The 17784-nt window shown below is 36.1% G+C and overlaps 1 protein-coding gene across 1 annotated transcript in view; it reads left to right on the top strand.

Moving 5' to 3' along the window:
- Window positions 1-17784, top strand: part of man1a2 (mannosidase, alpha, class 1A, member 2) — a 96175-nt gene that overhangs the window by 469 nt on the left and 77922 nt on the right. Inside the window, exon 2 of the mRNA XM_028436267.1 lies at window positions 9626-10113. Coding sequence (XP_028292068.1) covers window positions 9800-10113 — 314 coding nt within the window. The 5' untranslated portion in view covers window positions 9626-9799. The remainder of the gene's footprint in view (window positions 1-9625; window positions 10114-17784) is intronic.

Here is a 17784-nt window from a genome sequence, read left to right on the forward strand (position 1 = left end):
GTTGCTGTTGGTTACCGCAGAGATAACAGGACACACGTGTTAACATATTTATTATTTTTAGTATTTTATATTAATGCGAACAATTCATGAAATTTTATGCTTATATAAATTATTTTACAAATGTATTAAACATTAAATTCACATTGACGTAGGCATTAAAAAGTATGTATTCCTCTCGCAGCTCGTTCACAAAGTTATCAAAATCACCTGGATCCTAGAATTATTTTGATTCCATTTAAAAGTATTTTCTAACTATATTTTGCGGTAGTCAGCTGCAGTCGCTAAGGCAACCGGATGTCGGTCACCATCTTCCATGGAAACCAACAGAAACACAACACCATCCACTCGCATTATTTAGCACGACGTTGTCGGGTGATGTTCCCACTCAGGCTGTCACAGAGGGGGCTCAGGGAGGATTCTGATGGAAAAACACAGTAAAAACCGTGTGATGCGTTTAGGGTAACATTGGAATCCATCGTTTCATTAGCATCCATTCTTTCCTCCATCTGCACCTACTGGGCTCCATTTAAATACTGCTGCTGACACACGAGCATTGCATGTTCTCACATTAACAGACTGTATTTAACAATGTGTTGCTGTGCACGAGACATTGAAACTCTTGCTCTTTTTCTATTAAATCGTTTTTTAATCACAATTAGACGTAATTAATTATGTAATGAACCATTTCTAATAAGAATATGTATTTTGTAGATATATCTCAAGGTTAGCTGAAATGGATCAGGGGCCTCAATTATGAAACATTGTGTAGATTCTGTACTAAAAATATTAATGCGCTAGAGCTGGGTGATATATCGAGATTCAAGATATATTGAGTTTCCTATTTTGGCGATATAGAAAATGACCACATTGCCTATATTGAGATATATCTTCTTTCTTTTTTTTTTTTTTTTTTAACTTGTTTTGATTTAAACAATCACACAGTACACATCATATCAGTATTGATAGGACAACTGTATAGGTCTTTTTTTTAACGTAACCGAGTTTATTTTTAAGATGCTGAAAATCAGACGGAGCCTCTGTGATTGTTTGTTTCTTTTGTTTTTTCTTTTTTTGTTCATTCATGTCATTTTTTTTGTAGTTTTTGTTGATTGGATACATGTTATGGAATGTTTTGCATAATGTGAAAATAATATCAATGTTTAAAAAGGAATGTCAGAGTTAAAAACTGCAGACCACAGGAACAATAGCTTCTCGCTATGCGGAAGCTAATGGGGATCCATATTAAACAAACGTCAACCAAGAAATAATATTATTCATTGATTACAGTACCTTTTTAAACAATTTTTCCATATTTTTGAGATATATATGTTATATTTTATTGTGTATTTAAATACCTGTTGTAGGAGTCGCTGCTTTCACTACTTCTCAGAACAACATTAAAGCTCAGTTTGATGGATTTCTGAGTGCATTCTAACCAAGACCTTCCCCAAAACAAGCCACACTACAGAACTCACTCACATGTGCTGTCTGTTAGTGGAGAAAAATACTAAAGTGGCACATATTGTGCAGCTTTTTGCTCATAAATGAGCCTGTGTGGCATTTTTCATTGGTAAATTTAACCCAGAATTATTTTTCTAGTTAGACTTTATTGAGTTAAAAATATCGTGATTTATATCGTAAATCATCATTTTGGGGAAAAAATATAGAGATATGAGTTTGGTTCATATTGCCCAGCCCTTGCGTGCGCCCAAAAAATTCCAAACCTGTGAGCCATAACATTTAATCTAGGGGTGTCGATCTCATTTTAGTTCAGGGGCCAAATATGGACAAGTTTGACCTCAAATGGGCCTCAGACTTTGCATTTCCATGTATAAATGATAATAAAGTATATATTATATAAGGCAACGACAATATCCAATCAATATGTGACAGGTAGGGACTATATTTATTTAACATAACATTTTGTCAAATAATTTGAGGGGGTTGAGCAGGATTTTGAAAAAGGTTTCTTTCAGCAATTTAAAAATGACTTCCATTGTTATACAAGCGTGGGAAAACTCCACTTCAATGAATAATTGTAAAGTTCTACTTCCAAATAAATCTGTTTAAAGGTCATGTTTTTGTTTTAAAGTGTATTTTGCATGAATGCTAATATTTATCCTTGGTTTTGATGCAGTGATTTAAAACGACCCTCAATTTCTACTTAAATTCAAAATGTAATTCCCATGAAAAGTTTTTCTTTTTTTTTAATATTCTTAAACTCCCGAGATTAAGTTCCCATGGAAATCTGTCACATATTTTACGCCTACTGAGATATACTGTATATAACTACATTGTTTGGTAATTCACAAACAATTCATGTCATTTTTACTCTTCCCTGCGGGCCGGTTTGGATGCTTTAAAGGGCTGGATTTGGCCCCCGGGCCTTGTTTTATTGTTGTAATCTGTGCTTTAAAATGTACATTTTATATGTATTTAAAGTTTAAATAAATCTGAAATGGTTTATTATGAAACATATTGATTTATTGCTTGTGTTCATTGAGAAATACATGACAAGAGGCCCTTGAAAAAATAATCGCATATTAAATCACAATTGCAATATTGAGGAAAAAAAACGCAATTAGATTATTTTCCAAAATCGTTTAGCTCTATTACTAACCTCACTAAAATGCTGCTCCTGCTCATTCATTCTCCAGCTCCTACTGCACCAACACGTTGAGACAAATGTAAAAATGCTAACTTCCTCCACGTTTATGTTCGTGCAGCATCTGATGTCATTGTTACTGTTGTTTTGCACATGTGAGTCAGGTCACACTGGAATCTGATACACGTCCCAGTGTAAATGGTAACGTGAACTCACAAACAAAACAACTAACGTAGCCTTAAGTAGAAAAGTGTGAAACCAGATCATTTTCTTTTTCTTTCACTACAACACAAGAGAACTGGTGAACTAAACGTCCTAAATATTTTTTTTTTAACTTTGCCTTTAGTTTGGTTGAACCTTGTGGTTTTTAGTTTCTGTATTAACAGGGTTAGAGAACAGCTGAGGGTTTGTTGATTGAGGTTAAACTGGGTTGTATGTGGCATTTGAACTGAAACCAGTTTAAAACAACTTAAAAAAAAAAAGTAACCTCATTCATCTAGGGCTTTTAAAGAAAATTTCGAGTTTCAATTTGATTTTTGATTTTTTTTTTTAATGCACTTAAAATGACTGCAGACATCAGATATATTGTAAAAAATGCAACTTTATTGCTGTGATTGTCCTGAAGAGTTAAAATGCATAGAACAATCCCAAATTAAAAAATCATTACTATACTACTATAACTATTTCAAGCTTTAACCAGGTTTAAGCAAAAGTGCAACAGCAACATCACAGTAGCTTCAATTTTCTGATTAGGAAATCAGATAAGTACATATTTTATAACATTACAATTGTAAAACTAATAAACTCTTCCCTTAGCATCTCAGCATAGTGCAAATAAATAATGTAACATGCTTGTGGGATAGCCTACTCAAAGGGTAAACACATGTAAACAAAGAGAGGGTTGGCTCACATCGCGCTACGGTAACCCACGAGGACGGAACGTGAAAAAGTCTGAAAAAACTGGTGGGGAAAAAAAAAAAAAATAATAGTTTTGTTTTTTTTAAACTCGAATTTGCAAAATAAAAATTGTTTTTATCTACAAATTTGATTAATCGATTAAATCAATTTTTTGCCCAGCCCTACATTCATCTATAGGGTTGTTGAAAAAAATCAATTCGGAGATATATATCGTGATATTACGTCGCGCGATTATCTGATCGATTCAAAATGCGTCCATCTCGATTTTTTATTTTTTTTATTTTTTTATTTTTTTCCTTTTATTTAACCAGGAAAGTCTGCGGAGACATTGTAACGGCACAAAGAAGTGCTGAAACCTGGGCATGTTGAGCAACTTGTGCTTTTTTAAAAAAAAAATGACAAATTTTCTGCATTTATTTGTTGTTCTAGACGTATACCTCAGTTATGTTGCTCTAAAGTCGAAGTTGGTTTAAAAGCCACAGGTAGATTGTTTTTTTTTATTTTAAGTTGTTGGCACATGGCATGTTAAAGCCAATGTTTTGAGTGTAAAATATGCCAATATAATATATTTTATACATAATGTTCTCATAAAGGTGTACACATTTACAGATTAGTTGTTTTTAAATCTTAAGTCATACTGTAGCTATAATTTTTTTTTTTGCAATAATCGCCCAATACTTTAATATCAGGATATATCGTATCGTATTGTGACCTATGTATATCGGGATACGAATCGTATCGCCAGATGTCAGGCAATACACACCTCTATTCATCTAGAAAAGACCCAGTGACTGTGAGTTTACATGCTATGCATATGTTAGCACAATTAAATGATTTTTTTTGTTAAAAAAACATGATTAACAAAATTGATTGGGAATTTTTTTTTGGATCAATACGATAATCGCACAGTGAAATATCAGGATATATCGCTGAATTGCTTTTTTTTCTCACGCCCTTAGTTTTCTCAGAATTTTCACTGTCATTATTAATGAGGACAAGACAAGACGAGATCTTTCCCTTTCAAATTTTGACTTTTAAAACCAGAAATCTGTTAAAAAAAAATCACATCTCAATATTTTTATCTTTGAATAGTTCAGTTTTATTCTGGTCTGAATTTGCTTTCACTAAGTGAGATATAAGTTTAAATCTTTAACTTTCTCTGTTTTTTTAGTGTCGATGTTACATGAAAACCTGAAATTGAGATAAAACTGTGAAATAATTGAAACCATTAAGTGTTAGCTTAGCGTTTCTATTAACTGTAACTATTAGCATCACATATTGGAGTTGAAATACTTCAAAGAAGAAAATAAAAACCAATCAGCACAAAGCAGGGTGCAGGCTGCTTCCAGCAGGGCGTTCCTAACCACTTCATTTACAGACCAAATGGCTTTATTTACTCTAGCTCCGCCTCCATTAATGTGGTCCCTGCACTGCTGCTTCTGCTCCCAGTTTCACTTTAGAGAAAGAAATTTAACACTGGCTTCGTAATTATCATTTTACTTCTCCAAACTATCAGCAGACTTACTCTCAGCAGGATAATGTTCAACGTGGCGACTGATTTCGCTCCCATTATTAGTTTGTTTCTCTCTGTACAGGACTGGAAGGAATATAATAACTATTAGAAAAATAAAAGAATGACTAAAAAACATAAACATTTACAAGAATGATACATAATAACTCTGTGAACACAAAAATTAAGATCAAATAAAAAAAAATACACAAAATGATTCCAAAAATACAGAAAATGAAAGGAAAACAGAAAAAAAACACACAAAATGACTCAAAAAATACACTAAATGAAAATAAAAAGATGAAAGTTGACAATTAAAATACTCAACATTTCTTCCAAAATACAAAAAATGATAGAAAAATACACATTATGACTCCAAAAACACACAGTGACATTAAAAATACACAAAATGTCAGGAAAAATGCACAAAATGCCTTCAAAAATACACAATGACAGGAAAATACCAAAAGAACTCCAAAAACACAAAATAGCAACAAAATAACCTAAAAAAACGCACAAAATAATGATGAATTGTGCAAAATGAAAGGACAACACAGAAAATTCTGTAAGTTACAAAAACAAAATTACATTTACAAAATGATGATAAAATATACAAAATGACTGAAAATACACTGAATGATATTAAAAATATAAAAATTAAATTTCTTCCAAAATACACAAAATGACAACAAAAATATCAAAAGAACTCCAAAAACACAAAATAGCAACAAATTAACTAAAATTCACACACAATGACAATGTCATACACAAAATCACTCCAAAATCCCTCAAATATACACAAAATATCTGGAAGAATTTATAAAATATACTAAATGATTGACAATGAAAATACACATTTCTTGCAAAATACAAAAAATGGCAGTAAAAATACACAAAATGGAAAAAAAAAAAAAAAAAATGATATTAGGGATGTCCTGATACAACTTTTTAACTTCCGATACGATACCGATATTGCAGCCTTGGTTATTGGCCAATATCGATACGATGTCAGCATGAATTATACATACTTTTATTACTTATTTAGTAGTGTTAGAAAATGCTTAATCATGTGATGTTACTCAAACAGAGAACAATAGTCAACTATTCAAGTTCACTGGAGTTAATTTTTAGTCAGTATATGGTGGGAACAACTGAGGGCGGGGACAAAAACAACAAAAACGAAGCTCTTATATCGGAGATTTTAGATGTAGTCCGATAAAATCCCATATTCGATTTCTGGCTGATATCGGACCGATATCAATATCGGATCAGGACACCCCAATACAATATGACTCCAAACATACACATAAGAAGTAAAAAAAGAAGTAAAAAAAAAAAAAAAACACACACACTCACAAAGGCAACAAAATAACTCAAAGATGCACAAAATTACAATACAATACACAAAATGACTCTAAAATCACATAAATAAACACAAAATGTCAGGAAAAATACACAAAATGAGTCCAAAAATATATAAATACATAACTAACTATAATAACTCTGGATGGAATATAATAAAGCTGCTGCACAGACTGTCAAATAACTTGTTTGGCTCTGATTAATTGTGCATTTAGTAATTAAAATGGATAGAAATAGATGTACTCTGGTGTCTGTGTGTAATGACAAATGTACTGTAGGAAGTATTTTATTATTAGTTGAATGCATGTGTTCAGTCTGCTGATGGTTGCTCTGTCTCCCTGAGCGCGTTCTGTTCAGACTGTGTTTTAGAGCCGCTGACATCATGTCACAGTGATTCTTATACACACTATATATATATATATAAAACACCTGAAGAAAGTTAATCAGTATTGCCAAACTAAATGTCCTGGTCATTGGAGAGCGTCTCTTTAAATGGATCTTTTTGGGTCAAAGTGAAACGACTAAATTAATGATGCACCGAAATGAAAATATTTGGACAAAACCAAAAACTGAAACCCAGAAAGAAATTATTATGCAAATGTTTAGTTGCATTGCATTTTTGTCTCTGAATATGCACTGACCTCACTAAAATTAAAACATTGCAATTGCATAAATTAATATTAATGCTTCAAAGAATAAAACAATTAAGAATATGAAAACATTTATTTAGCACTGACATTCCAACAATGCATAATATAATTTAAAAAAAACAAGTGTGTCCTGAGACAACACACTTTACTTAGTATGAATGTAGTGAGTGCTGGTGGTGGTCAGAGGGAACGATGGTTCACTATGGCAGCCTCGCTTTCGTCAGTCTGCCCCAGGGCCGCTGTGGCTACAATAGTAGCTTACCACCACTAAGTGTGGAGTGAAAGAATGATACCATGTAAAGTGCTTTGAGGGGTTTATTCATGGTTTAGAGGTTTTAAAATGTGTGCAAACGTCACTCCATGCACTACAAACCCCAGGGAATCAGGAGTGCACGTCACAATGCACCCATAATCCATTGAGCACGTTTCCCTCTGATAAATATGTAAAGTAGGCGGATCTCACAAGGGGAGCAAAAAAATGGGAGGAGGAAATGCAAATAACTTAATGCTGTGGGTGCAATGTGATTCATCAAATCTGGAACTGTTTGCAGTGATTGTTTTAGCACAGGAAAATAGCAATAGGAGTGTGATATCTCGATACGCCGATATATTGCAATATTTTTTCACACGATTGATTATCGATATGCTCGCGCCAAGTATCGATTTTTTTTTTTCATTTTATTGAATTTTTTTTATTATTTTCAAAACCTTTTCTGCTTTTTCACTAAAATGTGCAGGTACGTCTTCACAGAAATTTAGTCACTGTTGAACTAACCAATATATTATTTACTGGAATATTGCACTATAGTGGTGTCACTGGTAAGAAAGACCCTATTTTTTGTTTACAGAAAGCACTATTGGAGATAGTTATTTGTTTACTTTAGTATGTTGACACTTATTTACAGAAATGTTGCATTAATATAGTGTCACTGTTCATAGGACACTTTTTCAATTTATTGTCTTTCAGAGATGTAAAATAAAAATTCTATTTTTTCACTTAATCTTTTTTTTCTTCTTGTTATGTCATATCGTAGATAGATTTCTGACCAATATATCAATAATCGCAGTATCGTCATATTGTGAGATAATCATTATTGTGAGCTTTGTATCGCGTATCGTATCGTGAGGTACCCAGAAGTTCCCACCCCTAACTGACAAACGGGTGCAAACACACACGCAGAGATCAGCTGCACTGAATGTTGACACAAAACACAGCAGAGATGGGAAAAAAAGACTCCAGTTAATCGTTCTAGTATAATAAAAATACTTTAAATAAAACAATAGTCAATATTAACATCCACTGAATAAGAAAATGCAGAGTAAATGTGTGTGTGTGATGGAGAGAAAAGCAGCTGGAGTCAGAAAGGATGTGCACGGAGCTCCGTGAATGTCGCTCTGGACGCACCGCTCCAGGGAGCTCCTGTGTGACATCTTCATGTTTTGACCGTAAAACTCTTGTGTCGCGTTGATGGCAAGAGCTTCAATTTACGCAGCGATGAAACAATGTTCACATCTGAGTGTGTGTGTGACACAGCGCTGCAGCAGCTCAGAAGGAACTGACGGAGCAAACACATTAGATTATGGGGGAAAATAACGTTAGGGTTTTATAGTTTATTAAACAGCATTTTTCTTTGTTTATTTACTTTTCTACATTATTACATGTTTGTGTAGCAGACAGAGAAGTCCATCTGCCTCCAATTTCACTTCTTCAAATGTCATTGTGTGCTTCTGTGCACGCACCTCTCCACGTTGAACAAGCAAAATGTTCATGTAAATAGGGCGGTCTGAACCACGTCTATATGCACACCTATAAGTGCTGCAATGTTAGTGAATTCCCCACAGCAGGTGAAGAAACGGAGCCACCAAAGGATTTAGGGATGCACCTGGTTTGCCACCTTTTATTTTTAGATCTTAGTGAATCTGCCCGAGTATCCAAAAAAGGAGCTATATAAATCCAATGTATTATTATTATTGTTATTATTATTATTATTAAAACACAAAAGCATTAAAGCTCTTCATAAAAATCACAAATTTTTATGCTTCAGATGATTTACAAAAACGGGATGGTTGTTAGGGCAACCTTAGCCACACTGCAAGACTCTGTCACCTGTTTGACAGAAAAAATCCCACGAAAATGATTGATTAGGTCCCAAAACTTTATTTGTGAAACGTTTAATTGCCACCAACCAACGAATCATCGTCACGCTCTGCACGAAATCCTGCCCAGCGTGTGATTGGAGGCACAAAGTCGTGACGTGTCACCAGGTAAACTCAGATTTTCAATGTGATTTTGGGCGGAATTGGTCAAATTTGACCATTTGTCACACTTTCACATTATTCAAACATCCGTTTTCCAGTGAAAAACTGCGTGATTGTTTCAAAACATGCATGTAAGTCATTTTTGTGTCATGTTGGGTCCCAATTTTAAATGAAGAGCGAGGGAAAAAAAATGGGTCAGATTGATTTCTTTGTTTCAGAACATTGTTTTTTCATCACATAAATCATAATCCCCACATAATTCCATTCCAGTGATGGCAGTAACAGGTTTTTTTTTAAACTCTAATCTCTCTCTTTTTTCAGAGCTATGGTGACGTATTTCACACCAACCTGCTGCTCCTTCACTAGGGAACCTCAGCTCTTTGATATTCCTGGCTTTCCCGATGCAGGGATGAGATAACTGCTTAGCTCCACTGTGACACCTCTGAACCCCCACCCCCCACCCCCAGCCCCCCATCAGCCTCTCCCTCCCTCACTATGACCACACCCGCTCTGCTGCCGCTGTCTGGACGGCGCATTCCCACGCTGTCGCCGGGCGCCTCGTCGTTCCCTCACCACAGGGCCACGTTGAGGCTGTCTGAGAAGTTCATCCTGCTCCTCATCCTCAGTGCCTTCATCACCCTATGCTTCGGAGCTTTCTTCTTCCTCCCGGACAATTCCAAGCACAAGCGCTTCGACCTGGGCTTGGAGGACGTGCTCATTCCTCACATCGACGCCCCTAAAGAAGGAAAACACGCGTCAGGACAGGTGGTGATACACGGACAGGGAGCGCACGACGAGCACAGACACAGGTAAGCACAATATTTCTTGACTAATCAGGAAAACAACAGATTTTTAGTTGATTATTCAGATGAAAAATTCATAATTTTATCTGCTACAGATTGTCCAAATAAAAGTGAAGGGCAGGTATTAGCTGCTCTGTTTCACCTGCATCACTTTACTGGTTGGAAACTTGTTTTTATGTATTTATAACATATTCATCACTCTGATGAAAGGCAACGCTCATTTCAGAAACATTTTGATACTGTGACTACTTTGGTGACTTGCTTTTTTATCATCAAAGACAAAATGGCGGCCCCCTGGCTCTGTAATTCTAAGTAATAGAAGTGTGCCAATATATCGATTGTTAGATTAATCGCGATGCGACGCGTGACGATTCATAATTCATAATTTTTCATAGTAACCAGTGCTTAATTTGCACCTGTAGCATCGTCGCTACAGGTGCTGCTACTCGCTACGCTAACTGCTGCTGTGCTGCTCTCCTCTGCGATTAGCACAGAAACAACCTGTGGTGATAAAGTGCTATGTAAATCAAGTCCATTCCATTTACCATTTACCTCAGGCTCTGCTTCACTTATTGGCTTAAAAAAGCTCTTTAAATCCAACTGCCTTTTTCAGCCATTTTCTACCATCTTTCAGGCAGACAGAGAAAATATTTTTGCGCAAAATCAAAGTTTAGACGTGGGCGTGGCCTGACTTTTCCTTCCCTTTCTTATTCACGCTAGTTTTTACATTCAGATTTGTTTGTACAATGAAATGTCCAGTGATTTCAACTCAATAAAGGATGCAGCTGTCCAAATATAATGCTTCAAAATGTAATCAAAACACCTGAAAGCAAAGGAGGTGCTGAACATTTATTTATTTATTTTTTTAAATGATATGCTGGATCCACTCAAATAATTGCCGGTCAAAATTATTGATTGACCAATTCATCAGCCGGCCAATTTAATCAGCCGATTTTTGCTGCGTTCGCCGATCCACTTTATTAATAGAGCGTGTTTTTTTTCTTTTGTAATATGATTGCTGTTGGATTTGATGAATTTACAGAAATAAAGATAATGATGATACATTTGTTTGGTTACTTTAAGTAATGGATACCAATTACCGACACATATACCTTGTTATGAAAAAGCCACGAAGTGAGAAAAGAAGAAACCCAGAATGGGGAATAAAAAGGTGGTTCAAAAATTGTGATAATTGTTGAATAATTGAATCGTAACACCCTGAATCGTGAGGTTCCTTAGATGGTAAATAAGGCTCATCATTAAAAGGTAATAAAATGATTATTAGTCCTTGACTGTAAGATTTTTTTTTAGAGCACTGATCTTCAAAGAAGAACTGGAATATTTTGGGCAAACCTGTAAAACATTTGTTGTTCTCTTTTAATGTGTGTGTTCACTGTGTTAATGTAATAATGTATATTTACTGTACTGTGTTAATGGACTTTGATGCTGTAGTAAATAGTTAAATGGAAGTTTGGCCTTTCATACCCTACTTTGGCTTTTATTCTCATATATTAAAATATAGTTTGAGATGAGTTATTTCATCTTATATAGAGAAGGAAGATCTGCTGCTGCCAACTGAGGTCGATTAGAGGTTGATCTTGGTCTCACACTGTGAGCCTCTGGCTTCTCCCTCCTCCTCCTGTGGCGTCTTCATTTTTCCATTTTAAAGCCTATTTAGACCTTGTGATGCCGCCTGCTTGAAATAACATAAAGATTATTGTTGAGCGACTCAGCGGCGCAGACAGCTTTTAGCTCAAGTGCAGCTGTGCGACACGGACGGAATTACAAGGGACATAAATGCATGGAATTTGGAGTTTCTCCAGCTTCTCCAGAGGCTACAGTAATGGAGGAGAAACCATTTCAACTCATGAACCCAAACGGCATCTTATGGTTTGGTCTCAGTGTTTGTTCATGAGTAGAAAGATTATTATGAAGTGGATATATGTTTGAGCTCTGTCCGTCCGTCCGTCCGAGTTAATGGTTGAATGATGGTATCAGTAATACTATTCTCAATGAAAGTGCACCACAAGACTTTATTTATTTAAATAAGTGTCGTACTTGCAGGAAAGGTGGTGGAGTTGCTGCCATTTTTAAATCAATATTTCAGTGCAAAGAAATAACATTTGGTGATTTTATCTCCTTTGAATATATGTCATTCTTACTGAAGGGTGATTCAAGAGTTCTGTTTTTAGTCGTTTATAGACCCCCAAAATATTCTGGAGAATTCATGGATGAGTTTGCTGAACTGCTGTCAGTTGTATGCACTGAATACAACTTTTTAATAATAACAGGTGACTTAAATATTCATGTAGACAATAACATGGACAATACTGCCAAAGAACTGTATGCTTTAATGGATACTTTTGGTCTTACACAACATGTGACTGGTCCGACACACACTCAAGGTCACACTTTGGATCTGGTTATCTCTAAAGGTGTTGATATCTCTGCTGTTGATGTAAGAGACTTAGCTCTATCTGATCATTTCTGTGTCTTTTTTGACCTAGAGACTGTAACATCTGTTCCCCCTAGTTATGTGTGTTTAAAGAAAAGGTACATAAATGAGAACACAAGTGCACAGTTTATGGAAGCCATAGCAATGACACCAACATTGAGTACTGAGACAGTTGATGATCTTCTGGATGAGTATAATAGAAACGTCTGTAATGTCATAGATGTGGTGGCTCCAATCAAAACTAAGAGAAAACCAAACACACAGAAAACACCTTGGAGGAGGACTGAGATAATGCAGAATTTGAAATCTGACTGTAGAAGAGCTGAGCATAAATGGAGATCAACAAAACTCCAAATTCATCTAGAACTGTACAAAATAAGTCTGCGAAAATTCAATGATGGCTTGTTCAAAGCAAGGCAGCAATACTTTTCTGAAATTATTGCCAAAAATGTCAACAACTCTCGCACGTTGTTTTCTGTAATTGAAAAGCTCACAACCCCCCCAGATCAGATAGCCCCTGAATTACTGTCAGCTGGAAAATGCAATGAATTTGCTGTATATTTCAATGAAAAAATACAATCAATAAGGTCAAATATCAGAACAAACCAGCAAAATCACAAAAAGCTTGAACAGCTTCAACCACTGAGGGATGAGTCAACTACAATGTTAGAGTTTATTACAGTGAACCCAAAAACAATAGAGGAGACTGTTCAGCAGCTGAATCCATCAACGTGTTGCCTTGACACAATACCCTCAAACTTCTTTAAAACTGTTGTAAAGTCAATTGTCACTGATTTGTGTCAGATAATTAACTGCTCATTCCAATCAGGCACCGTACCAAAATCCCTGAAAGTAGCTGCTGTGAAACCGCTGTTAAAAAAGAGAACACTGGATGCCTCTATACTGGCTAACTATAGACCAATCAGCAACCTTCCATTCATGGCCAAGATCATTGAGAAGGTGGTCTTCAATCAACTGAGTCAATTCTTAACATTCAACAAAATATTTGATAAATTTCAGTCAGGTTTTCGTTCTCATCACAGCACTGAAACTGCTCTTATCAAAGTGATCAATGACATAAGGTTGAACACTGATTCAGGAAAAGTATCTGTTCTCATTCTGTTGGATCTAAGTGCTGCATTTGACACTGTAGATCATACAATTTTGTTGCACAGATTGCAAACATGGGTTGGACTAAATGGAAAAGTAATGCAATGGTTTAAGTCATACTTGGAGGAGCGAAGCTATTTTGTAAGCATTGGAAACTTTGAATCTGACAGATTACCAATGTCCTGTGGGGTTCCTCAGGGATCTGTTCTTGGACCCCTTCTGTTTAACCTTTACATGCTTCCTTTAGGACAAATTTTACAAAACTGTAAGGTTGATTATCAGAGCTATGCAGATGACACACAACTATATCTATCACTGAACCCAGATGACCATGGTCCCATTGAGGTGTTGTGTGACTGTTTAGAAAAAATAAACTGCTGGATGAGTGAAAACTTCCTTCAACTAAACCATGACAAGACGGAGGTGATTGTCTTTGGTAACAAGGAAAAGAGGACTGCTGTCAGCAATTATCTTGAGTCTCGATCTTTAAAAGCTAAAGACCAAGTCAAAAACCTTGGTGTTCTGATTGACTCAGATCTTACATTCAGCAGTCAGATCAAATCTATCACAAAAACAGCCTTCTACCACCTAAAGAACATCTCCAGAGTGAAAGGTTTAATGGCTCAGAAAGATCAGGAGAAACTGGTCCATGCTTTTATCTCCAGCAGACTGGACTATTGTAATGGTCTTCTGACAGGAATCCCCCAAAAGAGCATCAAACAGCTACAGCTGGTTCAGAACGCTGCAGCTCGGGTCTTAACCAGAACAAACAGGTCAGAGCACATTACTCCAGTTTTAAAGTCTTTACACTGGCTCCCAGTCAGCCTCAGAATAGACTTTAAAGTTCTGCTGCTGGTGTATAAATCTGTGAATGGGTTTGGTCCAGAATACATCAGTGACATGTTAGTCAGGTATGAACCCAGCAGGTCTCTCAGATCTATGGACACAGATCAGATAGTGGAGCCCAGAGTTCACAGTAAACATGGTGATGCTGCTTTTAGTTGTTATGCTGCAAAGAAGTGGAACAAACTGCCAGCGGAGCTGAAGTCAGCATCCAATGTGAACATTTTTAAATCAAAGTTAAAGGCACTTTTTTTCTCTACTGCATATGATTGAGAGAGAGATTTTTTGTCATGTTGTTGATGTAATGATGATTTTACTGATGATTTTAATTGATTTTACTGATGATTTTAATTGATTTTACTGATGATTTTAAATGTTCTTATTGATTTTACTGATGATTTTAAATGTTCTTATTGATTTTAAACAATTGAATGTTTTATCATGTAAAGCACATTGAGTTGCCTTGAGTATGAAATGCGCTATATAAATAAATTTGCCTTGCCTTGCCTTGCCTTAAAGGGGACAGCCTTTCTCAGAAACTGTTTAAGATACAATAACCAAATTTGCTGTGTGGCTTCAGGGTATCAATACCTTGATGGAGTTTGAAAATGAGAATCGCGGATTAATTTTTATTCAGTTATTGACCTTGTTACGTTTTTTTTTTTTTTACTCTGTTTGGGGTATCTTCACAGGGGACAGCTTTTCTTAGAAACCGTTTAAGACGGTTAGTAATTTTATATTTTGATGTGATAATATTTTATGTATACATCTAAGTTCTTAAATTTAGGGCATTTAGGAAAAGGTTGTGAGTTATAATGACAACCAATCAGGCGGGGGATGTTGATGACTGTCTTCTTGTTTATATTATTACATCTTTTATTGTCTAAAATACATCAGCATTTATTAAATGTTGAACCAATTGGTTTTTTTAGGAGGTAAGGAAGGGAAAAGGTCAGAGTTCATTTTAAATCCTCTCCTACTGGCTTTGTCACTTTTTATCAATCATGTCATTAACTTGTTGGTCGATGCCATATTACTTAACCCAATAGGTCCATTTCAACTGAAGTTAACTGTTGGTGGTACAGACATCCTCACATGAAATACCAGACAACGGAGGACAAAACTCTCAGAGCCATTGAATCAGTTGGGCCTGCACACACTCATTTCTGACAATGAGAGACTGGCTTTTATTTCATTGCCCACCGGTTTGTAGCCACACCCACACCCGGAAAGTGAACAACCTGTCAATCAGGGACACATTCCAACATCAACCTGATAGCATTAAAACAATATGAACCAATGAGAAACCTTCATAACACAGCCTAACCATTCCACCCTGCCCAGCCAGTTCTGCTACGTGCTAAGCTAACCTAATCACATAGGACTGGACCTCGCTGGTGTGAAGCTCTTTCAGTCTCAGAGGAAGACGGCACATTTACAGTCTTCAATACAACACAAAGATTCAACCTTTACCCCCAGAATCCACTGGATGTGTAATAGCTGTGTAGCAGCAACTAGCTGGTACGTTTCCATAAAAGTCAATGTGTCCATTTCCACAGCATGCGTATGTGGTCCATCACTGCAGTGTAATACCTCTGTCAGGCTGGATCCCTACAACAGATACGCAAATCTTCTATTTTTGCTGGATGCTGTAGCAACAGCACATATATTTAGCAAAGATAAGTCAGAGTGGCGGGGGTCTGCTGGTGCCCATCTCCAGCTTTTTTCAGGCGCTAGCCGGGGCTACACCCTGGCCAGAGCGACAGTGGATCGTATTTCACATATAAATATTGACCTTATCTATGGCTGAATGAATCACAATAATCTCCACAAAGCAGAAGATCTACAGCAGGGGTCCCCAATCCTGGTCCTCAGGGGCCACTATCCAGCATGTTTTAGATGTTTCTCTCTTCCAACACACCTGATTGAAATGACCAGGATCGTTATCAGGCTTCTCCAGAGCTTGATGATGAGTTAATCATTTGAATCAGGTTGGAAGAGGGAAACATCTAAAACATGCTGGATAGTGGCCCTTGAGGACCAGGATTGGCCACCCCTGATCTACAGGGACTCTCCAATGACACAATCAACCGTTTGTATCAGAATCAGAAGTATTTTATTCATCCCAGGGGGAAATTACTTACAGAGGCTCAAGAAATATTGCAAATAAAAAGAATAAACACTAAAGTAAGAAAGAAAAGAAAAAGTTGGACTTTTTTAGATACCTCCAGTTATGTGACTATTATAGAAAAGTAATCCAGGCTGATCCCCCCGGAGAAGTGAACAGTGAGATCCAAATAACAAATCATAAAGAAAGCAAATAAGGAAAGTAACAAGAATAATTTCAGCAATTTATCATGGGTTGAACTCGCATATTAAAAACACAACCAATTATATAAAAAGAAAGTGGGAGGAGTTTAACATGGAAATAACAGACAAAGATTGGCTTAATATGTGTAAGACACAAACATCCACTAGTTCACAGATCTGGAGGAAGTTCTCCTGGAAAAATCTGGTGCATTTCTTTATTACACCAAAATGGAAAAAACTGTTAGATAAGCAACAGAAATGTTGGAGGGATTGTGGAGAATTTAATGCAGACCACTCGCATGTCTTTGGAAATGTCATAACATCAGTGTATTTTGGGAGATGGTGCAGAGCTACAACAAATGATGGGTTATGGGATTCCAATGTGCTGCAATGTGCTGTATGTGTTTCATTTATCTGATGAAAGTCTAGTGGGAAACGATTTATACCTAGTTAAGATTCTTTTAGTGGCTTCTAAAAAAGCTTTTACCAGGAACGGGGGAAAGATAGAACCACCAACAAAAGACCAATGGCTGACAAGTGTTGAAGGAATCGACACAATGGAAAAACTAACTCACAAACTGCGACTCCAAGAAACACAAATGGACAAAAAATGGTACAAATGAACTGAATACACAATACGGAATGACTGATTAATGATGTAAATGCAGTGTTGTTACCCAAGCAAGGTTTTTGATGTTGTTTTTGTGTTCATAAAAGTTAAATAAAAAAAGAAAGAAATGAAAACGTATATAATAAAGTAAAAGACTTTTAATTAAATAAGGATAAAATACAAGTGCACACCTTACAGTAGAAAAACTACGATAAATAATAATAATATAAATGTACAAATACAGATATTTACAACAATCAAAGCTGACAGATTACAGTATTGAATTGTACAGTTTGATCGCCACAGGCAGGAATGATTTCCCGTGGCGTTCTGTGGAGCACCATGGTGG

The sequence above is a fragment of the Gouania willdenowi genome, chromosome 21, assembly GCF_900634775.1.
Source record: "Gouania willdenowi chromosome 21, fGouWil2.1, whole genome shotgun sequence".
NCBI lineage: Eukaryota > Metazoa > Chordata > Actinopteri > Blenniiformes > Gobiesocidae > Gouania > Gouania willdenowi.